General features: G+C 39.7%; 2 protein-coding genes and 1 long non-coding RNA gene across 6 annotated transcripts in view; 1 reads left to right on the top strand and 2 right to left on the bottom strand.

Moving 5' to 3' along the window:
* The window catches only part of ptpn9a (protein tyrosine phosphatase non-receptor type 9a), a 29,283-nt gene extending 23,934 nt beyond the window's left edge, over window positions 1–5,349 (bottom strand). Inside the window, exons 1-2 of one of the 3 annotated variants that reach the window (XM_032545361.1) lie at window positions 5,218–5,349; window positions 4,756–5,017 (exon numbers count right to left, since the gene is read on the bottom strand). In XM_032545361.1, coding sequence (XP_032401252.1) covers window positions 4,756–4,788 — 33 coding nt within the window. In that variant the 5' untranslated portion in view covers window positions 4,789–5,017; window positions 5,218–5,349. Of the gene's footprint in view, window positions 1–4,755 lie in introns of all 3 variants that reach the window. The other 2 variants (XM_032545351.1, XM_032545345.1) reach the window with 2 other exon arrangements.
* Window positions 5,350–6,205: 856 nt separating this feature from the next.
* On the top strand, window positions 6,206–11,324 carry LOC116707757 (uncharacterized). Its single transcript, XR_004336565.1, has 4 exons — window positions 6,206–6,250; window positions 7,900–8,016; window positions 9,796–9,860; window positions 11,221–11,324. It is a non-coding gene; the product is annotated as an uncharacterized LOC116707757 (long non-coding RNA).
* On the bottom strand, window positions 11,111–21,240 carry snupn (snurportin 1). 2 transcript variants are annotated; one of them, XM_032545275.1, is made up of 9 exons: window positions 21,132–21,240; window positions 20,076–20,240; window positions 19,534–19,711; window positions 19,254–19,358; window positions 15,861–15,957; window positions 14,613–14,710; window positions 14,416–14,493; window positions 13,004–13,084; window positions 11,111–12,905 (listed from the first exon to the last, which is right to left on the bottom strand). In XM_032545275.1, the coding sequence occupies exons 2-9, from the start codon at window positions 20,231–20,233 to the stop codon at window positions 12,585–12,587; spliced, it is 1,116 nt and encodes a 371-aa protein (XP_032401166.1). In that variant the 5' UTR covers window positions 20,234–20,240; window positions 21,132–21,240; the 3' UTR covers window positions 11,111–12,584. The 2 variants fall into 2 exon arrangements, with proteins under 2 accessions (XP_032401166.1, XP_032401174.1); XM_032545283.1 differs by lacking the exon at window positions 21,132–21,240 and adding an exon at window positions 20,363–20,470.
* Window positions 21,241–22,730: the final 1,490 nt, after the last annotated feature.

The raw sequence follows: 22,730 nt of genomic DNA, 5'->3' as shown, positions 1-22,730 counted from the left end.
TTATCCAAGCTTCAAGAATAAATACAAGCCCCTGCAAACACAACTATCAGACAAGAACATGTGTGATAGCTTCATCCATGTTCTTAAAATACCACCGTGCACATTTTATACCGCCTACAGCCACGATGATGAGCTCCAGCTCATCATCTGCCACAAACGCACCCACTGCAGTCGTACAATGGCCGTTTGCATTAGCAATTTACCTTGCTGCTTCAAATGTAAATTTGTGTTGCAGTAGCTTTTCCCTTGGAGTTCTCCAACAGAGGCCATTTTTGTCAGTTTCTTTCTTATTGTTGAATCGTAAACAGTGACCTAGCAGAGACAAGTGATGCCTGCAGTGCTTTAGACTGTTTTTTTCAGGTTCTTTTGTGACCTCCTGGATGAGTCACTGATACGCTCTTGGGAATACTTTTTGTGTTTTCTCTATTTGTGGATTACATCTCCCATTGTGGATTCCCAAAGCTTTGGAAATGGCTTTGTGAACCTTTACAGACTAATGGATGACACTGACCCCGTTTCTCATCCGTTCTTGAATTTCCTTAGATCAGAGCATCATGATGTTTTTGTTTTTAGCTACTTCAGCCTAATTCTTGTTGACAGACAGGTGCTATTTAGAGATTTCTTGACTCTATAGCTCTGGCAGCAATCAGGGTTGGGTGTGGCTCATCAAATTGAACCAAAATGAATATTGCTAATCACAATTGATTCACAATTCAACATGTAGGACCTGGTTGGATTTTTTTTTTTTGTGGCTATTTAAGCAAGAAGAAATATACTTTTGTTTTGCCCTGTAGGACAACCATCAACTACAAAAACAAACGAGTTGTCTTTGAACGGTTTTAAGTTTAGAAAACAAAAAGGTGATTCGCTAATAAAGTAACATTTAAGTTGAGAGAACTTCTAATGAACAAATCAGCGGAAGGAGGTGTAGAGCCAAAGCTGTGCTATCATTACACCTTGATCCTCGAGACAAGGCTAATGCGTTTATTCCGTTTCCTAAAAAGGTTTAATGGCCGCCCCTCGCATCGTTTTTCCTGAATCTATTTGATTACAGATGCCACGCTAATCCATTTAGAAACGTAGGACTTCTGTTGAGCGGCTTCGCTTCGCTGAGTCCAATTTGGCACGAGTCAATGCCAAAACAGGAAGTCAATAACGTCACTATCTGCCTCTTCCCCACTTTCTCTCACTTCGCCGCTTCCTGGGAGCAGCAGACTCAACACACACTTTCTCTGAAGCACTTGATGGACACACACACCACTCAGTTACTCATAAACTCACCCCCGCTCCCTTCCCTTCCCCAATGTCTAGTGGAAATACTTTTAACAGCTGCATGTAGAATGAAGTTCCACTACAGCAGTGTACAGTCCCAAGAGAGCCACGCTACAAAATGCACACAGAATCAGCTCACGCACACACACACACACACACACACACCCCGTTTAGGCTTTGGATGCAATGAGGCTGCCCGGCACCCTAGCGGGGGCCCTGCCTCACACAGGAAATGGACGAAACAGATAAGGAGCATTCTGCTGGGTCGATGATGGGGAGTCGGCAGAAAACTGAGGCGAGAGAAAGAGAACAAGACTCCAAACGTCTTGTAGAGGCAAACTCATTTTGTCATGTCACAGGCCATGCATAGGTCTGAAGAGATGAAAACAAATCTGAAAATAAAAATTCAGTTTGAGGCAAAACCTATGAAAATTCAGCATAAAGGTCTTTTTGTACCATAAATTTGATCTTTGAAGTTTTCTTGAAAGTAATATTAAGATCTCATTCTTGTGAAATCAGCGTCGTTTCTCGTCTTGTGAGTTTTAGGTATCATTACACTCCCTAGTATTAACAATAGCCCAGCAGTCTAATTTTGTTGCACGATTTTGTAAAACGTACATTTCTGTGACACAAAACGGAGAAACTCACCGGACAAGATTGATTGCTTGTTGACACAAAAAGCCAACAACCAGGCGTCTAGATATGCTGAAGTTAAACCCAATACTAAAGGGGAAACAAAGGTGTTTTTTTCACACACAACCATGCCTTGAGTATCTACAGAATGGCCCAGAAAAAAATCCAGTGAGTGGAAGTTGAATGGATAAAAATGCTGTATTGGTGTCAGAAAAGACGCTAAGCAACTAAACTTAAGCGGAATGCCACCACAACACATTAAACATAGAAGCAGGTGGGCTACAGCAGCAGCAGACCGCATTGGGTGATGCTGTTGGTATCGTGGTATGGGGGATTTTCTTAGCCACACTTTGGCTCCCTTCGTAGCAACGGCCTACCTGCTGTTCTGTTACTCACCCTGTCTTTCCCTTTATGACCACAGTTTAGCCATCTCAAACCGGTTTTATGAACATGACAATGAGACCTCTGTGCTCCACTGGCCTCCGCAGTCACCAGATATTCCTCCAACAGATCGCCTTTTGGGTGTGGCCAAACAGGACATTTGCATTACGGCTGTGCAGCCGACAAACCTGCAGCAACGGCGTGATGCAATTACGTCACTATGGATCAAAGTCTGCTGAAGGGTGTTTCTGGTGCCTTACTAGGTCTTTGCCACAAAGATATAAAACAGTTCTGATAACAAAAGGTGCTAGCAAGGTGTATCTCATAAAGATACTTCTTGCTAGCACGGCTGCAGATTTTAAGGCTTCATTATCCATTTTCATGGGTTCAAATTCTGACTTTGGGGTCCTTCTGCATGGCGCCTGCTAGTTGAGATGGGCAAAGACAGGCAGGTATAGAAAGGCCAGTCACAATAATCAATAAATCAATTAATTGCATGATAAATTAAAACAAACTCAATAATTTCCATTGGTCTGATTTCTTCTTCTTTTTTTTCCCAGTTTTCAAAAAGTGGAAAAAAAGAAGTCTCCATTTGTTTACAAAGACTTCAAAATCTATTTTATTTATTTTGGATATTTAAAATGTCTTCCAGTTCCAGTGTTTGAATGTTCATTAGAATTTAAAGTTTATTGATCTTTGAGAATGTATTTTTATATTATTATTTTGTCTTTACCATTTACCATTATATTACTTACTTAAAAAATGGTTTCAAAACAACAATATTATTGTTTATCATGATAACTTCTAGAACAATTTATAATATAGAAAGATTTATTGTGACAGGAAGGTATAGATGATGGATGGATGGATAAAATGTGATTAATTTCACAAAAAACTGAGGTTTCTTCATAAGTAAAGTTAGACTTTCATTCCAGTCCAAACTGCTTCAGCTAATACAGTCTTGTTCAACAGTTTGCTTCAATAAGCGCTACGGTTCATTTAAATTCATTTATGACCCAATGCTTCTCTACAAACTTAGCCAAAATAAATCAAATCTATTTTTAACAGAAGAGTTCATGTTTTAAGTGTTAGAATAACATATAAATCCATTTGATTTCAATGGAAAGTAGTCTAACTCAATAGGATTTAACACAGCACAGTCCAGTTGAATCCAACTGAATTCAATAAAATTCAAATTGAATAGGACAAAGTGAACTACTGCTGATTTCATTGTAATTAACGTCTAATTCAATTCAAAGTTCGTGGTCTGGTTCAGTTTGGAATGCAGTTCATGTCAATATAATTCAGTCTAATTTTAAGTGTGAAATGTGATTGAGGATAGTAACACTGAAATGAACAATAATGGAAAACAGTGCAGTCCAGTTCAATCCTACTAAACTAAAAAAACAACAAAAAACATAAGCAATGCATTTATTTTAATGTATTTTGACCCAATTTGAGTCAAACTTAGTTGAACAATTAAATCAACATGTAGTCCAGTTCGATACAGCCAAATTCATCTTTGTAATCTATTTCAATATAATACCGCTTATTTTAACAAACTGAAATACAGTTTAATAAAGTTAATTTTAAACCAAAAGTACATCCTATTTTGGTTCTGTCCATCTGAAGCCAACCTTACTCCAATTTAATCCAGTTATTAGCCTCTGTAGAGTCAGAGGATTCTAGTTCCAATTCCAATTGTTTTACTTAATGGAGCCATATCTAGACCAACTGAATTACATTTACTCAGTTTTTGTGTCAACTGTTATACAACTAAATTTGTCACAATAAGCTAATTTAAATTCAATAAACACAATGCAATTTTATTCAATCAAGTTCACTCAAGTTCAACCCAGCTGTATATCCAACTACTATATCCTGATTCAAACCAAATAAAATCCAATTAAATATAACTCTCCCTTTCATTTCTACTCAGAATCAAGCGTAGTAACATTAGGCTACTGTAAAAGACTCAACAGGCTCAGAGAAGTTTCTACTGTGAACATCAGTGACTGACCCCAAACGAGGAAGCAGGGACCGTGTCCAGGCGCTTCCTCTCCCCCCTGTTCCCTCACCCTAACCCGGTCTCTGGTTAAACCTTTCCCCGGCAATAATATCAGAACTCGGGGCACAGCGCTTCGCATCGGCAGCGCGGCCCGGGTTTCAACACATCATCTGCGCCGCTGGACAGGAACTGACGGTGATGCAATCAGGGCAATAATGCGCCAGAAATCGATACAATGTTTCCGCTTTGCGCTCGGGACTATTTCGCAACAAAGCCACTATTGCGCACCGCCTCCGCCGCCACTTCGCTGCGACGCGCGCGCGCGCGCACACAACGAGCGGCCAAAAAGAAAGAAACCTTCCAGGTAGAAACGAGGACGAAATTCGTCGTTCGTCGCTGTAAAAGTAAGAAGTGGAAGCCTAAACACCCCGCTTCCCTCCCTCTGCCGTCCCTGGGCCTACCTGTTCCTCCTCCGCCGATAAAGTAGCTGCCATGGTTCCCCCGTTCAGCCCTTCCACAGACGTGTCCTTCTCATAAAGTGAGAGCTGACGGAGATGTCTGGCTGCCTGCTCCTCCTGTTGAAATCTGGGGCTCTCAGGGGTTGTCCCTCGCCCTCAAAGTTGAAGGCATCTGAAACGGCGCAGTGCGCGAGCGGAAGGTTTTTTATTTTTCTCTTGATGCTGCGATCCACGCGGGCCAATTAGCACGAATCTGCCATCCGAACTAGAAAGAGAGGTGGGGGGGGAAAGAGCCGCTGTTGTTGAGTCAGATTTCACCGAGGAGGAGGAAAAATAAGGCAGGAAAGCGAAAGAGAGAGAGAAGAAGAAGGAGAAAAACATCAGCTGAGTAGCTTTACGAAGGTTTGATTCAACTCGACGTTAGAAAGCGGATTCAGGGCATGACGTGCCGTTCATCCACCTAACCTGACAAAGGGTGGAGGACTGCAGCTGCCCGCTGACTCCTCCATGCCATGAATTGCAAGTTTTTCGCACTGAACGTCGTCTTTATGCTACCCGAGAGAGTTACACACACACACACACCCCCCCCCCCCCCCCCCCCCCACACACACACACACAACTATGAACAATGAAAGAGACTGTTGGCTTTCTTTCTGTGTGTTGCTGTACCCCCTGGTGGTTAAGACCAGAAAATGTCAACAGATCACTGACCTCCGCCTTCATTCATAAATAGCAAAGGAAAACCAACTGGTGGGCAAAATAATATAATTGACTCAGTTAACAATGGCATTATTACATCTTATACATGTTGCCTCCACTTGTTTTTTCTAACGGGCAAGCTTCAGTTCATTTAAGAATTTAAAGAGCTGTTGACTTTACTCCAACCACAAAGATTTCCTGTTTGAAGTATTACAAAAATGTATGTCAGTTATGTTTATTTGGGCTCTTGGGGTGGAGATAGAAAGCCCAGAGTTGACCAATCGCATCATATTGTCCCACATTGGAGAAATTTAGGTGTACCACCAGCAAGTTACAGGTAGAAGCATCCATATTCAAAATAAGGATAAGAGACTGTACAGTAATGGCAGATTTACAAGAAAAAAAATAACACTGTGCATTTAAAGGGGCAGTGGCATGTGTTTTCCAGTCACATGGTGCCATTTTATACCATAATCAAGTAACTATTTTTACTTCTGTTGTTATAAAAATGCTGTATATATCAAATGTGACCCAAAAGAAATTTTACTTCCTAGTATAACGCCTTGAAATTGGGCCTCTGTCTCTTTAAAAACCTCCTGCTCTTTCTGAGACTCCGTCTTCAGGGAAGGGCTGCTCTGTGAGGCCGAAGTTCAGAAGCTTGGAATCTGTGGCTCAGAGGAGGAGCTTCGTCGTCGAAGGCGGGGCTAGGTCCGCCCAGGTGTTTTGCGCAGCTGAATGGTTGCCATGGAGATTACAGGATTTCTCAAACATGCACAAAAGAGTCAAAGCAACACTCCAGGTATGTTTTTGATGAGGGAATAACATTATAACACAATGTGTTATAATGTCACCAAAAAGTCAATTTTACATAATACTGCCGCTTTAATAAAAGTAGCGTACTCATCAGAAATGTGAAATTCAGTATGGTAATTTGAAAAAGAGAACATAGTATAAGATGTGTATATTTGTGCATAGAAAACAGCAATGGACAGTTTACGAGATCTTTTGACAAATTGTTTGTTGGGGGCAGTGATGGTTATAAAATCTATCTGTATTAGACAAAAGTTGTACGCAAGATTAGCAATACTTCAATATATTGTTGCTCAAGTAGAAGTAAAAAGTACTGAGTAATAAATTCTTTGGTGAAAGGGTTACTTAACTACCGAATTTAATCTGGTTGTGCTTAATATTTCACTTAATTTGTAAAAAAATTTTTTTTTAATTACACACTTTGAAATCTTTTTAAAAATGTTTTCACAACAAAGCTATTGAAACCAATGTGTACAATAGTTAATGTATGCTAGAACAGCACAAAGTGCTTCCAGTAATAATAACTTCTGTTTACTGTACATTCACGTGACCAAATCCAAATGGCACAACAGAAAACATGAATAGAAAATAGAGCAATGGTCTCAACATAACATTCATTGTTCTTCATTCAGCAGAGCGCTGAGCAAAGGAGCCAGAAATTGTATCCAAGTAAAAGTTGTGATACCTCAAAGTAAAGCTACAGTTCAGTAAAACTTCTCCCAGAAGTACTTTTCCTCCCAAAGTTACTTAAGTAAATGTTACTAGTAACTACCCACTTCGGGTGATGAAAGATGGCTGCCACTTACCAGACGAATTTGAAGATCCCAGCGACCAAAAAAAAAAATCTCGTTTTGGGGTAGAAAGAACACCCAGGTTTAGAAATGAGTTCAATATTTTATTAACCTTCGATGTGAATTTAAGCATTTTGAAGTCTGGCGACTCGGGGGTCAAGATAAGGGGACGTTTCCCAGACATGAATCAGTTTGAGTTCTTGAACGGGTCACGTTGACCCCAAACACACCAGGAAGCGAGCAACATCTTGGTTCCAGATGAATAGGATTACTGTTAATCCAAGAGAAGGCGTGTTGCGAACTCACAAAAGCACTGCTGGCAAAGGAAAATCAAGCAAATGCAGAGGAATTGTGCAATGTAGACAAATGGCCTTGGGCTGGGTTATAAAGTAAAAAAGAAAAATACAGAAAGTACTATTTTTTTTTTTTTTGGACAATCTAATGTTACTTTTTATTGCTTTATAGAGATCAATAACAATGTTGATCTTGTTTTTCAGGGGAAGAATAACATGTACATTTTTCCAACTGAATTTTTTGAAATAAAAAAATAAACCGTCACTATATATATTTAGAGGGTTTACTCACTTTTTTAAACACACTGCTATTATTTAGGACACAACTTTATACACTTTATACTTACTGCTTTACTACATAGTAGTACAGCTATAAGTCTGCAATGCAACAGCGCTCTCCGCGCTATAATGCAACATTACTAATGCATGAAACCTGGTGATAGGAAACAGCCAGTTTTATGAGTGTGCCTTTCCATAATAGGATATTACAGTAATAGCGGTTTAATTAAGGACATTCTCCACTCACGCATCCCAAAGGCTATTATATTTTACAGGAATTGTATGATGTAGGGATGAAAAAAAACAACAAAAAAACCCAGTATGATGGAAGTTGATCAAACACCGAGCCTAAGACGAGTCTCCGTAGGACGATTACTGGATTTCATCGCGAGGTTAGTTCAAGTGCAAGCCAGGACATTACATTTCCTGAAAGGCTGCTATTGATTGGCCCCAGATTGTATTTAGACGCGTTTTAATGAGACTGTAAAAGTAGTGCGCCATAAAAGAGGCTTCTCCCTGCCGTGCTCTGCTCCTGCAACTTGTTGGCTTTTGTGCTTTTTTCTTCTCTTTTCTTTTTTTTTGTCCCCTTCCTTGATAGAAAGGTGAACAATGTCAGGTACACCCGATATGTTTATTTTCCTTCTCCACAAAATGCAAGATCCAACAATACACAAACCATAAATAAGAGGAGGCGTGGGAAAGTCTGGCTTGAAAACAAAAGGGAAGAGGGAGTGGACAACAATGGACTTCCTGTCCACATCACATCCTTGGGGGGGGGGAACGTGATTAGTAAACCCTTAGTCCAGCCCTCACAGGATCAGTCCAAAAGAAAAAAGTGAAATACTCAGAGGGGAGAAAAAAGGCCTACTTTTATTTTAGTGCTAGTCAGAGAACAGGAAAAATGTAGGATTTTCATAAAAGACATTGCTAACATATCTGGGTTGTCATCCATTTTCATAGGTGGTATAGGTGATTTTTAAAAACAACAGGGTATACACGTTTGAATTTATTCGTTTAAATTAAGCATACAGGCCGCAATACATGCAGCTGAAATCAGAAGTCACGTGGGCTGAAAGGCCGCTCAGCGAGGAAGAAGCTGTCACTCCAGATCAAATATAAAAATGTCAGATTGCAGATGCACACAGAGACATAGATCTTAAATTTTAGAGACGTAACTTGTCGTCTGATGACGCTAAAGTAGAACCGTTTGGCCATAAGGAACATCGATACGTTTGGAGGAAAAAGTGGGATGCTTGTAAAACACCATCCCAACTGTGAAGTATGGTGGTGAAAATTTTGAGGCAACAGCCCTTCTGATTTTGTGGACATTAATAAATATTTGACATGTTCTTTCTCTCATTATTGTGGCATTTAGCAAATAGAAATAAACTTCTTGTTTAAACGCCGCCCCCATTAATATCTGTTTCCACTTTCTTTAGTGTCTGATGTACAATAAAAGAATCTTCTTTGCGGATTCAAATATTTGAATTCTTGTCTTCCAATCCCTTCCATGGCCAGACATTTTTTTTTTTTTAAATCAAATACCTAGACATTCAGACTGTTTCTACAAACATTTGTGAAAGAATGAAAGAAAGAAATGAAAGAACAGAGCAAGGACTATTAAGACCTGGATGGACAAGCTTTGTTCGGAAAACCTGACCTCAATCTGAAAGAACACCTTCGGTGTGAATTCAAAGTGGAAACTGCAAGTCAGGAGCCAACATCAGTATCTAACCTTACAAATGCCGCTGGAATAAAATACACGCCTAAGCCTTCCTAGAAGATGCAAGAGCAGGATGTCACTTATTAGTGTCAAGGCGGATGATTAGTAACTGGTTTCGGCCAAATCTTGGACTTGTGTTCAGATATATTGGTGGGAAATGTCGTCCTAGAATCCTAATTAAGGTTCTAGCTATACCAAAACACGTTTTTATGGGTTTGAGTTGACTTGAGCTTAAGATGAAACATCCCCCACAGCATGATGCCGCCGCCACTACCATGCTTTCCAGTAAACTGTGTAATGACGTAAAAACACACGTTGGCTCTGAACAAAAATAAACAAAAATCTAAAAACACAGTATTTCTGTTTTCATTTTCATACCTGTTAAATACAGTAGCTCAAAAAGATGACTATTGAAATTTTCTGCATAACAATATCCTGTTTTTAACAGGTGTCGAAGAATTACGAGGTGTCGCGTAGCAGTTTTCACACAGAGAACAGAGACCTCCAGTAGGGGTGTGTGTGTGTGTGTGTGTGAGAGAGGTGTTGAGTGAAGCAGCTGTGAATCAACAGGTGCTCAGTTCCTGGAAAGTGATGGCTGCTGCTGAGTCATATCTGAATTCCTGCAAAAACCACACAGCTCAATTTCCTCTCTTCCACAGCTCTTTCGGTTTAAAGAGGCGACATCCGACTTGCACTCTATGAATCGTTTTCTCCGAACTGCAACGTATTTAAAACTTTTGGTAGAAGCTTAATTTCTTCAATAGAGCTAAAGGAATAATTAAAAGTACTCACACCTCACTTTGTTTTCTTAGCATTACACACACAAAAAAAACAAAAGAAAACAACACACCACCAGAAGGCAACATGTGTGAACATGTTTGCCCTTTTTTTCCCCTCCACTTACATTTCCACAGTGACTTTTATCCCCACAGAAGGCTGTTGAATATATTTTCATAGGTTAATGTTCCGCGTGGGCGGCCAGAGCACTTTTGATACCATCACAGCAGCAAAACAAGGAGAAAAATAGTCAACTTTTTTTTAAATTTTCCATTATAGAAAAAGTGAACAGTGGTACACGAGAAACGCAAGATGTGTCATATTCTGGCTGTACATCACGCTAGTGTATTGAGGTTGCGAATGTCTGTGACCTGATTTCTAGAGCTAAATGCTGTTGTGTGCCTGGACGTCTCTTAACAACGTAGCTTAACGACGAATGGAAATGTGTCAGAAAATACATATCACTCTTTCAGTAAGGCTACATTTGAGAACCGATTCTAAAATGTAGTCTTTAGAGACTCAAAACGGTCCTAGAGATTCTGCTGCTGCAGTGAAAACACGGTACATGTGGAGTGGACGGTTTTAGGAAGCTAGCCCAACAGCTGGCTAGTGGTGAGACATTATCATGGAAGAGCTAGCAAACCCAACAAACCAGATGTGGACTGAAGAAGTTTGCCCCTGCGTCCGGCTATTCTTCTGTTACAAATTATAACCCCCTAATTTTCCTTTTAAAATCAGTTGGATTTAAAATTAACAATTTATTATTATTATTGTTAGCTAGTATAAGTCCACCGATTGTATCTGGCCAATACAGATTTTATCTTGTTTTGCCTGAAAAGTGACTTTCAGACCTTTGCGGAGGTAGATAAGACTTGTGGATACCAGTTTTACATCAACCGATCTCCCAAAATTAATACATTTGGGGCCAGTTTATTGGAGCACCCCCATTAGCTATCGTTTCAAAAAATCTTCTATACACCAATGAGTTTATTTTGAACAAAATTTTTAATAGTTGCACAAATGAAATAATTGCATCACAACCTTACTTTACACTTTCGGGTCTATTCATTGTGATGTTTTTTTTTCTTTTTTGCAGGGTTTTGAAAATAACACAATATATTTCTGCTGATGAGCAAAGGTGAGCACTGAGTCATGGCTTACCGTCCACAGGAACATCAGAAACCACGCAGCTCTACCGATCAGGTACCAGATGGGAGGGAGGCGGGACGAGCTTTCAAATTTAAACCACGACCTTCTAAATGCCACTTCATCTATAGTTTACAAGAAACAGCCTTTAGATGATTTTTTTTTTCCCCCTGACAAAAATATTAACACCTTTTAAATTTTTTTCCACATTTTGTCATGTTAAGACCGCTAATTTAAGTATGTTCTACTGGAGTTTTATATGATCTACACTTGCAAAGTGTAGATAAGACAAAAAAATTTTTTTACTATTAAACTAAGACTTTATGAATCTGCCGTTTGTGGATAAGTGGTGAAGAAAGTTGTTTGTGAAAAAGCCATAAAATGTCCTGTTTTTACAAAATGGCGTGCAAAAGAAAACACTAAAATGGATGTTTTTGGTCTACATGAAAGATGTGTATAGATGAAAAGCAACCTACCATCTCCACTGTGGAGAAATGTGATTCAATAAACTAGTGCGCTCCATCTGCCTGCACAGTGTTATAAAATATGATTAGATAAAAAAAAATGTAGAAAAGAAAACTCCTCAGGTTGTTAAACCTGAATGAGCCACAGCAATCATAAAACACTTATTAATGATGACGTAGCTTCCAGTACTTAAATCTTTAAATATCTGAATGGTCTGAATATCAATAAAAATACTGCCACGTTTACAAAATACAAAAAGAAACTTGAAAAGCTAAATAAAACTTCAGAGCAATGTGTGGAAACATGATAACAGCTGTCAATAAAAAGGCATTTATTTAAAAATGTGCACTTTAAAACATTTTAACTTTACCATTCTACTATAAAAATCCATCACAGATGCTAATCAGCGACTGACAGGATATCGTCGGTGGCGCTTCACCCTCCACTGACAGCTCAGCATGCTCTACTGGCGCTGAACTAATGACCTGCTGAAGCTGCTGTATTCTGCTGAGTAGGCATGAAACAGCAGCTGCAGAAAACCTGCAAACCCACAAACCGTAATGATGAGATGTTTCATGCACGCTTTACCTACAATGAGAACGCACAGAGCAGCGAGAAATTACTTGGCCAAAAAAAGGTTGCCATTTTTGTGTCTCCGTCATCTGTTCTGAGTTGTGTTTTGATGGTTTGAAGGTCAGCACGCAGCACAGAACCACTAATCTGCACTCAGAGGGCGTCCAGAGACGTGCCGGATTAAAATTAGCTACGCGTTGCGATTGGTCCTTGAGCAGAGTTTTCTAAAGAGCTTCCAGGGTGCTGCCAACACAGGAAACTTGATTTAAGCCTCCCTCACATTTCCATGTTTGCCTCCTTTATTGGCTTCTGATTCAGGAAGTTCAAGGCGTCCTTGCTGTCCGTGCTCGGAGTGGACAGGTACTCCAGCTCGTAGCCGCCGCTTCTGTTGGCGGGGCGGACCTCGACGGACGCTTGTTTGTGTTCCAGGATCTGCTGCAGCTGCTGGCCGGCGTACTCCGGCTTGGCGGTGAGGGGTCCTACGGGAACCTCCATACCCAGGATGTCTGTCACCATGTAGGGGCGAAGCCAGCCAACCAGAGGGGTGCTGCCGGGGGTGTAGTGGGTCTGTTGGTGGTAGAAGAGAAGTCCGTCCACCTGCAGAGGCAAAAATAAAACAACAATACCAGTAAAATTGACTTTTTATTACACATTACACCTCACATGAAGATCGATGTTGGAGATGAACGACTTACACCGAAGCTGTACTCGGCTGCCAGTGCTTTCTGAATGGACTCGGCTCTGCAGTCGGTGCTTTGGAGACTCACGAACCGGAACTGTTTAAGCAGAGAAAACAAAACCTGAGCATCGTCATGTTAGCTCCAAATGAGGTTTTTTTGTTAAACCCCCAAGATTACTTAGCTCCCACTGGGCTTTACCACTCAACAATTGAATTATTATTCAATTGATTTTAATGGCATACATTAGTTTCCCTGCTCTCTAGAACTGACGCTGTCGCAGTAAATTACTGTCACTTGTGATTAAATTTATCTTACTGAAAGACATTTCTCTCTTCAACAAAGAAGAATGACGAAACATCAGCCAGGACGTCCTTAAAATGTCTTCAATTGATGTATTTGAAACCAAGACCTTAAAATACGATCTTTTTATAAAATCTTGAAATCTGTCAGACTGTGGCTATCGTTCAATAGCTAGCCACTATCAGTGTGTGAATGGAAATGACTGATTTCATGTAAAGAGTCTTTGAGAAGCCATTGAGGGTTAAAAAACACTACAAGTCTGAAGTCATTTTATTTCATTAAAGTGTCTTGAATCCATTTAAAACAGTAAGTTAGCCTTTCATATGTTAACCTCAGGTCTTAGACTTTGTCTCGACACGACGATTTAATCTATAGATTTTTTTCCTCGCTGGTCTTTTCTGTCAGGCAAATGTTTGAGTCACACTCAGACGCCTTCATTACACTCCGTGACTCGAGACGGATGATAATGATAATAATTTTGTCTATGGCCTCATGGACATAACAGACATTATGTCGATGACATATTGTGGGTTTGCAGGCTCGAGATGAATGAAACTGTAGCGTCATGCTTTAAATTTTTATTAAATTTAGCCCAAATATGCGAGTGAAGATCTTGGTAGCTGACCTGTTCAAACAAAATAATGATCCTAGCTGATCGGAACGCTTTCAGAAATGAAAAAATAAAGAGTTGCAGGGCAACGTTTTTTCTGCGGTTTTCCTGATAATTTAGTTTTCTGACAACTAAAACAGAAACGTGTGAATGACAGCAGCTATTTTGAGAGTTGAACTCCAGGGTATGAGCGTGAACAGCAGATGCAAATAAAAGCCGGCATATTCCAATTGCTACATAATGACATAACCAACATACTAACAGGAGAGCAAAATATTGTGAGAGATTTCGCAATTAAACGGATAAATTTGGGAGAACTAACTTCTATTGGTACTTAGTTCAGATTGTTTGCTTAATGAGCTATGAACATGAAATAATTCAGTATAATAGTGTGAAGTGAACTTAAAACTAGGTATTAATGAGAGAACAAGTACAATCGTCTTCGGTCCGGAGCTTGTTAAACTTGAAATAAACAATTTGACATGAGGAGAGAATTCATCTTGGTGCAGATACCCACAGGGTTGCGTTTGGCGATCTTCGACAGGCCGTCTGTCTCCTGGACCTTAGACTGGAGCCAGTAGAAGCGAAACTCAGTCTGTTGGTGAGAAAACAAGAACAAGAGAAACTTAGAAGTTTTCTTTCACATTCCAAGCCAATAAAATAAGCAATGTGGCCACATCAGAAGAGCTGGACGAGCCATCCTGGATTGCTTACTGGGCAGTCGTAGACCGGGTGTCCTCTCCAACACATGACATCCAGGATGTAGTACGTTCTGTCCACCTCACTGTAAATGCAGTCCAAGATGGTGTAGTCTATATAGAAAAGAGACCAGCGAATGTTCAATGAAAAATATCCACCTGTACGTTACTGCCAATCCTAAAACTCTCAGAAGAAGAAAAATACATTTCTTAGGCCCCCCAGGGAGGAAATTGACATTTCGGTGCAGCCCGTCCAAAAGAACAAAAAACAAACAATAAAAGACGTGTGTACACAGGTGCCTGAGGCTGCAGTTATCGGAGGCTCTGCCCTTTAGCATTGAATACAATCTGACATTAGCCAAAATGTCTTACAATTTTCTGCTTCAGCAGTTGAAGGACTTTTTGTAAGGATATAGAATTAGATTTTCTACTCAGTTTAGAAAAAAACAGGTACAAAAAGAAAAAAGCAAACAATGAAACTAAAACACCACTCCCTTCTGAGAAGTTCGTTTTCTGCTTAAATTAACTTCTAACATTATTTTTCACTTTTGTCTGAGGTATGACCTAAACTACACCAATCTCTATATTGAAACGCAGAGTCTTAACTATTTAAAACCAAGCTTTTGTGTTTATGTTGTAACATAAATAACAGCAGACGCCTTCCAGTAATTGCTTCACTAGGTTAAAAGCAAAATAACTTGTTTTGATGGACTGATTCCAATGTCATTACAGATAAAGTGCATCCCTAACATAAAACTATTTGTTTGCTTTTCATTTTAGCTCCATATTAAGTAAGGCCACAAACCTGCAGAGTTTGGCCAACTCATTCATTAAACCTGACTAACTTTAGAAAAGGTTTTTGAAGAACGTTCAAGAAAAATATCCCACCCTAAAAAAGTTAGGAAGCTTTACATCTTCCAAACACCATTCATTTCCAAACCTATAAAAATCAGTTGTTGTTTTTCTACTGTTTTAAAATAAAAATAATACATATTTAATTTTTTGCTTAGCAGATAAAAGGAAAAGAATCCACAGAAATGTTTTATTTTTAATTGGGGAAAAATTATGACCTTAGAGTCAAAACTTAGTGACTTTGGACACATTTGGTGTAAGTTAATACTCTGTCTTTGGCTGGATGTAGAGGTGAAGTCTTCCTCTGTGACTGTCATGATAAAACTTGAGGTAGAGAGTTTTTATATATAAAAAATGTGAGTGGTCTATCAGAGTAGCCCCTCCTTCTACGGTAAACAACAGACCCGCTCACCTTTTCCCATGGCAGAGTTGTGTCTGTTCCCACCGGGGAGCAGGGAAGGGAAACGGCTCACACAATAGCCGCTTTTAGTGTACGCAGCAGTGGAACCCTTTAAGACACACACACACACACCACACACAGACGAGAAGAGAGAAATGTTACCGTTCCTATGCTGGTCTCAACACTTCTGCCACTGCAAGAGTCAAAAGAGTTTACAGAGTTGCAGGATATTGAACCTTGGTACCTTGGATTGCACATATTCACTTTTACACATTGCTCTTTGACTTATGTCCACCTCTGTGTAAACAAAGGAAGGCAGGAAACTATCTACTGCTGACAAAACCCTCTGTGTATATTTACAGACAAATTAAATTGACATTTGAACAAGCGTCAAGAGGAAATTGGTATCAGTGTTGCCAATATTGCCTCAAACTTAGGAAAACTAAAGCATGGGTAATGGGAAGCTACACCGTGGCATTCTAGCTCTGGCTAAATGTTTAGGAAGGTGAACCTCCACCAACAACCTCAAGACCGTTTACGCTTCATACAAGTTTTCATCCAAGGTCACCCTGTGCTTCTATCCATCTATCTTCCAGTCAAGTCTGATCAGTTTTCCTGTTCCTGCTAAAGAGAAACCCCCTTGTAGCATTGTACCTACGCCACAGTGTGGGGTGCTCCAAGCATGCCGAGTCGAGGTGAAAACGCCACGCCAGAAGACTGTTGGGAGACTGAGCCAGGTTCTGGTTCTGCTGAAGGTTTCTTCCTGTTGAAGGGGAGCTTTTCCTCTCCACATGCATGCTTAGTATGAGAAATTGCTGTCAAGTCAATGACACGACGCAAGAGATTGTCTACCGTCCAGGAGGAGTGCATGCTTCATATCAATGACTCGATGCAGTCTGATTGATAGAAAACGTCTTAAATCAACTTAAACCACAAACTGAACTTTATTGAATTGCTTGATAAGTAGGATGTATTTGTTTCATGTACGGATCACGCCGGGGACATTAGCCCCTGGAGTTGTTGTAACTCAACTGTTCAACTACCGAAACTGTGTGGAGTGGAGTTGAGCCGCGCTGCTAGTGGAAAATGGCCGCCTGTGTCACCATGGGGATGGTGTTTTTTTATGTTTTATTTATTTTAAAAAATCAAAATAAAAGCAAGGTGACATGCATTTGCAGTTTTTCACCCCAGATAGTTTTGCATGTAAGCCAGAGCAACCTATTTCAAGTTTACCGTGTCCCCTGCATGGCTTGTGCCAAACTGCAATCTGCACTACTGTTTTTAAAGAATTTTTTGCACACCTAACATCTCCAATATCGGCTCTCATTGACGTAGACCTATGACGAAAATTGTGTCATTTTGTCCGCAGACAGGCGAGACACCAGGCCCGGGTCAAACTATTTTGTGTAGAACTACAGCGAAGCATTGTGGGATTGGTTTGTTGCCGTGTTTTATTCAGAAAGGCGTTCAGACAGCAGTGCTGACTTTTCTCATTAACTAATCCGCTTCCACTATCCGGTTTTTGAATCGAGAGGCAACATGAATAGTTTTGAGGAATGTTTATCGTTTATCTTTGTGTATGTCCTTGCTGTGTTCTTTGTTCCTCACGCTGTTCACAAACATTCTTTAGCAAACTTCTAAAGCCTTCACAAACCAGCTGAGCTCATACTGACAAGGGGTATCCAAGTGAAGGGAACTAAATATAAATGCACGCTACAGTGTTCAGACTTTATTTTCTTAAAATAAAAAACATGAATGTAACCATTGTATGCTACATTTTGTCAGAAAATCTTGTGTTTAAAACGTCATAAGATGTGAAAATGCCTGACACTTGTCCAGTTGAAGAGAGGAATTGATGAAAAGCAAGGGGCTCTTTGAGAAACGCATCACGACAAAATGTGTTGTGGTAATTAAAACACCACTTAATAACTCCGACCTGCTTACTAAGCTTTAAAACTTTCACACGGCAACAAGTACCCTGCACACTCCTGATGCATCAAACCCTTCCACATCCTCTATGTGGTCAAACTTTTCTGCTTCGTCTACCAACTTACCGTCAGCTGAGAAAAAAAAAAAAAAGAAGTGTGCTTTTTTTTTTTTTGGATCAAAACTGACAGAAGATCAGTAAATAATTTCTCATTCTTGACGAGAGTGATGCGATTGCTCCAAAAGCATTAGGGAAGCCTGCAAACATCTCGCTGTGAACTGACAACTCTTACGAAACCACAGAGACTCCTCACTGCTCGATGGGTTAGGGTTAGTCAGATTCCTGAGGCTCCATCGTTTCTGCCCGACACGACGAACGATCGGGACTTTTTGATGCAGAGTCATTTTGCAGGTTAGACGTCACCGAGGTCAGGCTTTGAGATAACGAATGAGGGACCAGCCTGCTGTGATAACATCACAGGGCAAGACGCAACAAGAACGTTTCTGTGTGAAAGTAGGAAAATAAATAAAAAGCCTTTTACACATAAACCATTAGTTTTTAGAGTGACGTCGAGATTCTTTCAGGAACCTGAGTGTTTATTTACATTTTTGCATTCATTAGGAATAATCCTATTAGATTGCAAGCGTTATATGTGGAGCAATAATAATTACTGACTGAGGCATTTGCAACTTTCTCCCTGCTTAGAGAGAAAAGGGGATTTTGTATTTGCTTCCAAGCGTCTCGAAGAAAAAGGTTTAACAAGATCTTAGCTATTTTTCAGTTCTCTCAGGGAATAATTGGGAGTAATTTAATGTCTAGAACAGAACAGAATAACACTAAAAGTACCAGTCATTTTTATTTAGATCTATTCTTCTTGTTATTAGGTTGGAAACTGCACAAATATCAACATTTCATAAGAAAAAGTAACCATCATCTTTTTGAAAATGTATCTTTTTTTTTAAATAAAAAGAAATCACAAAAATGGCTATATAATACAAACTCAAAAATACTTTCATGACACTTTCCCGATAGGGAAATTAACTGTTTTTCTAACTCATTCATTCAAAATTCTTCAAAAATGTACTGTAAATACTAATAAATAATTAATTGTAAAAATAACAGATTTCCTGCTGTAGACATTGATCAAAAATTATGAGATATTTCTTTTCCAAAAGGTCAGGTAATATTTGTGGCTCTAAACGTGTCCAAAATGGATTGTAGAGGCATTCCTCCCAGTACCAGGACGTTTCAATTACAGCAAATGGAAAAACCAGTAAGAAATGTCTCCTGGCATCATCTTTATCCTGTCAGCAAACTTGGCTTCTTAATTTGAACTGATAGATTTATTTGAGACATTCCACCAAGAGGTAAAAAAAACCTAAAACTAAACGAAAGGTAGGACTAACATATTCCCAAGTGTAAATAACAAACAAGAAGATAACAGCTTCATAACATTCTGCAGTATTAGGGTGGCTTACCTTGGAGGCAACAATTAGAGATCTTTTCCCCACAGGACAGACCACCATCAGCCAGTCGGTGTCCAGATCTGGTGGGACGTCCACCAGCCACTCTGACAGCATGAGCTAAGCGGGAATCAGAAACCTGGTTATCTTCGCGTGGCATCGATGGGAATTCACTTTTAGAAATAGATTTGACATAAAAACACTGAGATGAAAGAGCAGTAGGGGTGGAACTCCGCTGCCCTCTGCTGGACATTGGTGTTGCATGTTTTGGTTGCCAAACGGCTTCACCGCTGACCTGGTTTGCATAATGCTTGGGCAGCTTCCTCCTCTCTACCTCCATCCCCTCCTCTTCCTCTTCCTGTTGCCGCTCCCCGTCCTCCTGTTTGTCCATGTCGTCCTCCCCGTCGCTGTCTGGCCCCGTCCAGTCCCCATCAGCCAAGCGCCGTGCGTGGTTGACATAGTTTAACCTTTTCCTGATATTTCAAAAAAAGAAGAAGAAGGAAAAAAAAAACAACAAAGAATTTACAGGGCCAGATTTACAAGTAATGCGGGGGCCCCTGGGTTGGAGCCATTTTTGGTGCCTTAACCACCGCATAAAAATAACTTTACTAATGCAAATAATGATACATTAATACTTCACTGGGTTTGAACTGATGCTGGCTATTTCTTTGGAAATAACAGCTCCATGTTATTTCCAAAGAAATTGGCTATAACTTCATAATTTTCAAATAGTTTATGCGCATTCCACCAAGAATGCACGTAAACTTCTGCCTGGAACTGAATATGGCTTCAGTGTGTCATCAAGCATCAAAATAGGCAACATGTGGTCGGTCTTACGTTTTCTGCAGGTCAAGAAAACGCCGTCGCCGCTCGCTCTGCTCCAGAACGCTGTACTTGCTCTTGTACTGAGCCAGCCGAGGGTGAGGGGCGGCTGTGCTGTTTGGCTCCTTGGACACAGCGAAGCTGGATGAGAGGGCTGCGGTCAGGTCGTCCATGGCAACGCTGCAAATACACAAGAAGTTAGATCCAGAAACAATGGAATTATTGGTGCAACATGCGAGTCAACCTCATATATTCATATATATATTTCAACTGAACCTATATTATTCTTGTTTTTCACTTACAAAAACAACACAAGATATAATGAGATCTAAAGTTTTTATTCTCCCTCTCCTCCATCCATCCATCCATTTTCTGTTGACCTTTTGTCCCTAATGGGGTCGGGAGGGTTGCTGGTGTCTATCTCCAGCTACGTTCCGGGCGAGAGGCGGGGTTCACCTGGACAGGTCGCCAGTCTGTCGCAGGGCAACACAGAGACATACAGGACAAACAACCATGCACACACACACTCACACCTAGGGAGAATTTAGAGAGAGAGACCAATTAACCTGACAGTCATGTTTTTGGACTGTGGGAGGAAGCCGGAGTACCCGCATGCACAGGGAGAACATGTAAACTCCATGCAGAAAGACCCCGGCCAGGAATCGAACCCAGGACCACAGGCAACAGTGCTACCAACTGCGCCACTGTGCAGCCCTCTCCCTCTCATAATGTTGAATTAGAACAAACACTAACATTAATGTATGACTGGATATTTTAATAGATATACATCCAACCCATAACACCAACCCACAACTGCATTCCAAACACGTTCTCGTCTAAACGAGAATATAATGAGAGGTTAAACGCCGGGATACCTCATTTTCAGATGGTCACTTGTAGCTAGCGGCTAGCTTCGAGCTAAGCCCCCTAGCATGACAAGCTTGTTAGCAGCTGTCTCTCTGAGGTTTATGGTGCTATGCTGATTTTCTATCAACTGCACATAATGCTAATTAAATATTAACAAGTAAATCGGTTATAGTACTCGTAGTTCCAGCTAAAATAAACATATACCTTGGGATTCAGTGAGGCTGCTACTGCTGGTGGTGCTAACACGTCACGCTGCCGTCATGTTTACTGCCGGGTGAGAGTTCAGATGGCCGACATATCACTCACAACTATTCCGGAGTTGCACAACTTTGGTTGAGTACTGATCATTTTACTGTGAAACTAGTATGCGAGTCATTTATTTTGTAGGGGTCCACTTTAAGAATTCCTCTAGAAGGATTTTTACTACTTTACACAAAATTTCGGCATTGAAAATTATACAGTATATGCAGCTACATAGCTACACCTTTGAAAATGCATGGAAACCCCAAACCACGAAACACAGAAACATACTGAAACATGAGAAATTAGACTGAATGTTTCTCTCTCCACCCAGATTAAGTTTGACACTGTTTGGTACTACATATTCAAAAGTCTTCCCCCAGAGATTTATCAATCAGACTTGTTTTTGTTAAAATGTTGCCGGTGTTCTGACTATTACCAAGTGGCACACAGGCAGAAAAATCCCGTGTAACCAATATCTGTGAATCACAGAGGAAGCGAGTTGTTATAATGTTACTCCGGCAAGAGTTCGTTTATTCTGACGCACATTTTCAAATAAATAAATAAATAAAATACGGTTACAATATAATGCAAATTCAACATCCGGAGTCTTTGCAAAGAAATACAATAAAATAAAATGCACAAATAAAATAACATAATAAAAAAAAAAATGAAGAAAATCTGGTCATGTTAAGTTAACATAACCGAACTGAGAAAAACATTTAATCTACAAACACGCAGTAAATACCAACGTCTGGCAGTTACAACCGTCTCAGCGGTTATAAAGGCTTATCACGAAAAAATAAAATAATAATAATAAATAAATTATGAGAAAAAATACTACACCAAACATTACCCAAACAGCAATATGGCAATAGTGCGCAAATACAAATACAGCAGTGACGGGTTAAGTAATTTAAATAAATCCAAAATCACACAGGCTCCAACAACAAAAATCTAGCTTTTTTGGACACAGATCAAAGCTTAGTATAAGATTATCCAAATTACAAATATAAGTTACACAAAATACTACAAAAACTAATCTTAATATATTTACAGACCATTTTAAACCAGTTTTTTTAATGGACTTATAACAGTTGCCTTTTATCATACCTGTGGATCACAGAGTTAGTGAGTTGTTTTAACGTTACTCCAGCAAGAGCTCGTTCATTCTGAGCCGCGCATGCCCAGAACCAGAAAACCCCTTCTCCCTGTCAGACCCACAGTGGCACGAGAGCGCCCCCACTGGTAAGACGTTATATGTACACAACATATATATCCATATATATGAGAGAAAAAAGAAGGAAAAAAGAAAGCAGAAGTTAAGACTAATTCAAAAATAGGGGGTGTATTATTATTATTATTATTATTATTATTATTATTATTATTATTATTATTATTATTATTATTATTATTATTATTATTATTATTATTATTTACTCAAGCATATTTTACAGAGGTAATCATTTTGAAATCAGAACTCTGTGCCCATGTATACATCAAACGTTTATAATAAGATTTTTTCCTTAATTTTCAATATCATTTTATAAGGAATTATTTACA

Source organism: Xiphophorus hellerii, chromosome 2, assembly GCF_003331165.1.
Source record: "Xiphophorus hellerii strain 12219 chromosome 2, Xiphophorus_hellerii-4.1, whole genome shotgun sequence".
In the NCBI taxonomy this organism is placed as follows: Eukaryota; Metazoa; Chordata; class Actinopteri; order Cyprinodontiformes; family Poeciliidae; genus Xiphophorus; species Xiphophorus hellerii.
This window is presented reverse-complemented; position numbering and strand designations above follow the sequence as displayed.

Excerpts from the sequence above, each read along its gene's own strand:
- snupn (XM_032545275.1), bottom strand. The coding sequence starts at position 20,233 with ATGGACGACCTGACCGCAGCCCTCTCATCCAGCTTCGCTGTGTCCAAG. Across the intron at positions 15,958-19,253 it reads CTCTAATTGTTGCCTCCAAG|GGTTCCACTGCTGCGTACAC; the intron begins GTAAGCCACCCT and ends TGTGTCTTAAAG. Across the intron at positions 13,085-14,415 it reads AGATCGCCAAACGCAACCCT|TTCCGGTTCGTGAGTCTCCA; the intron begins GTGGGTATCTGC and ends CTGCTTAAACAG.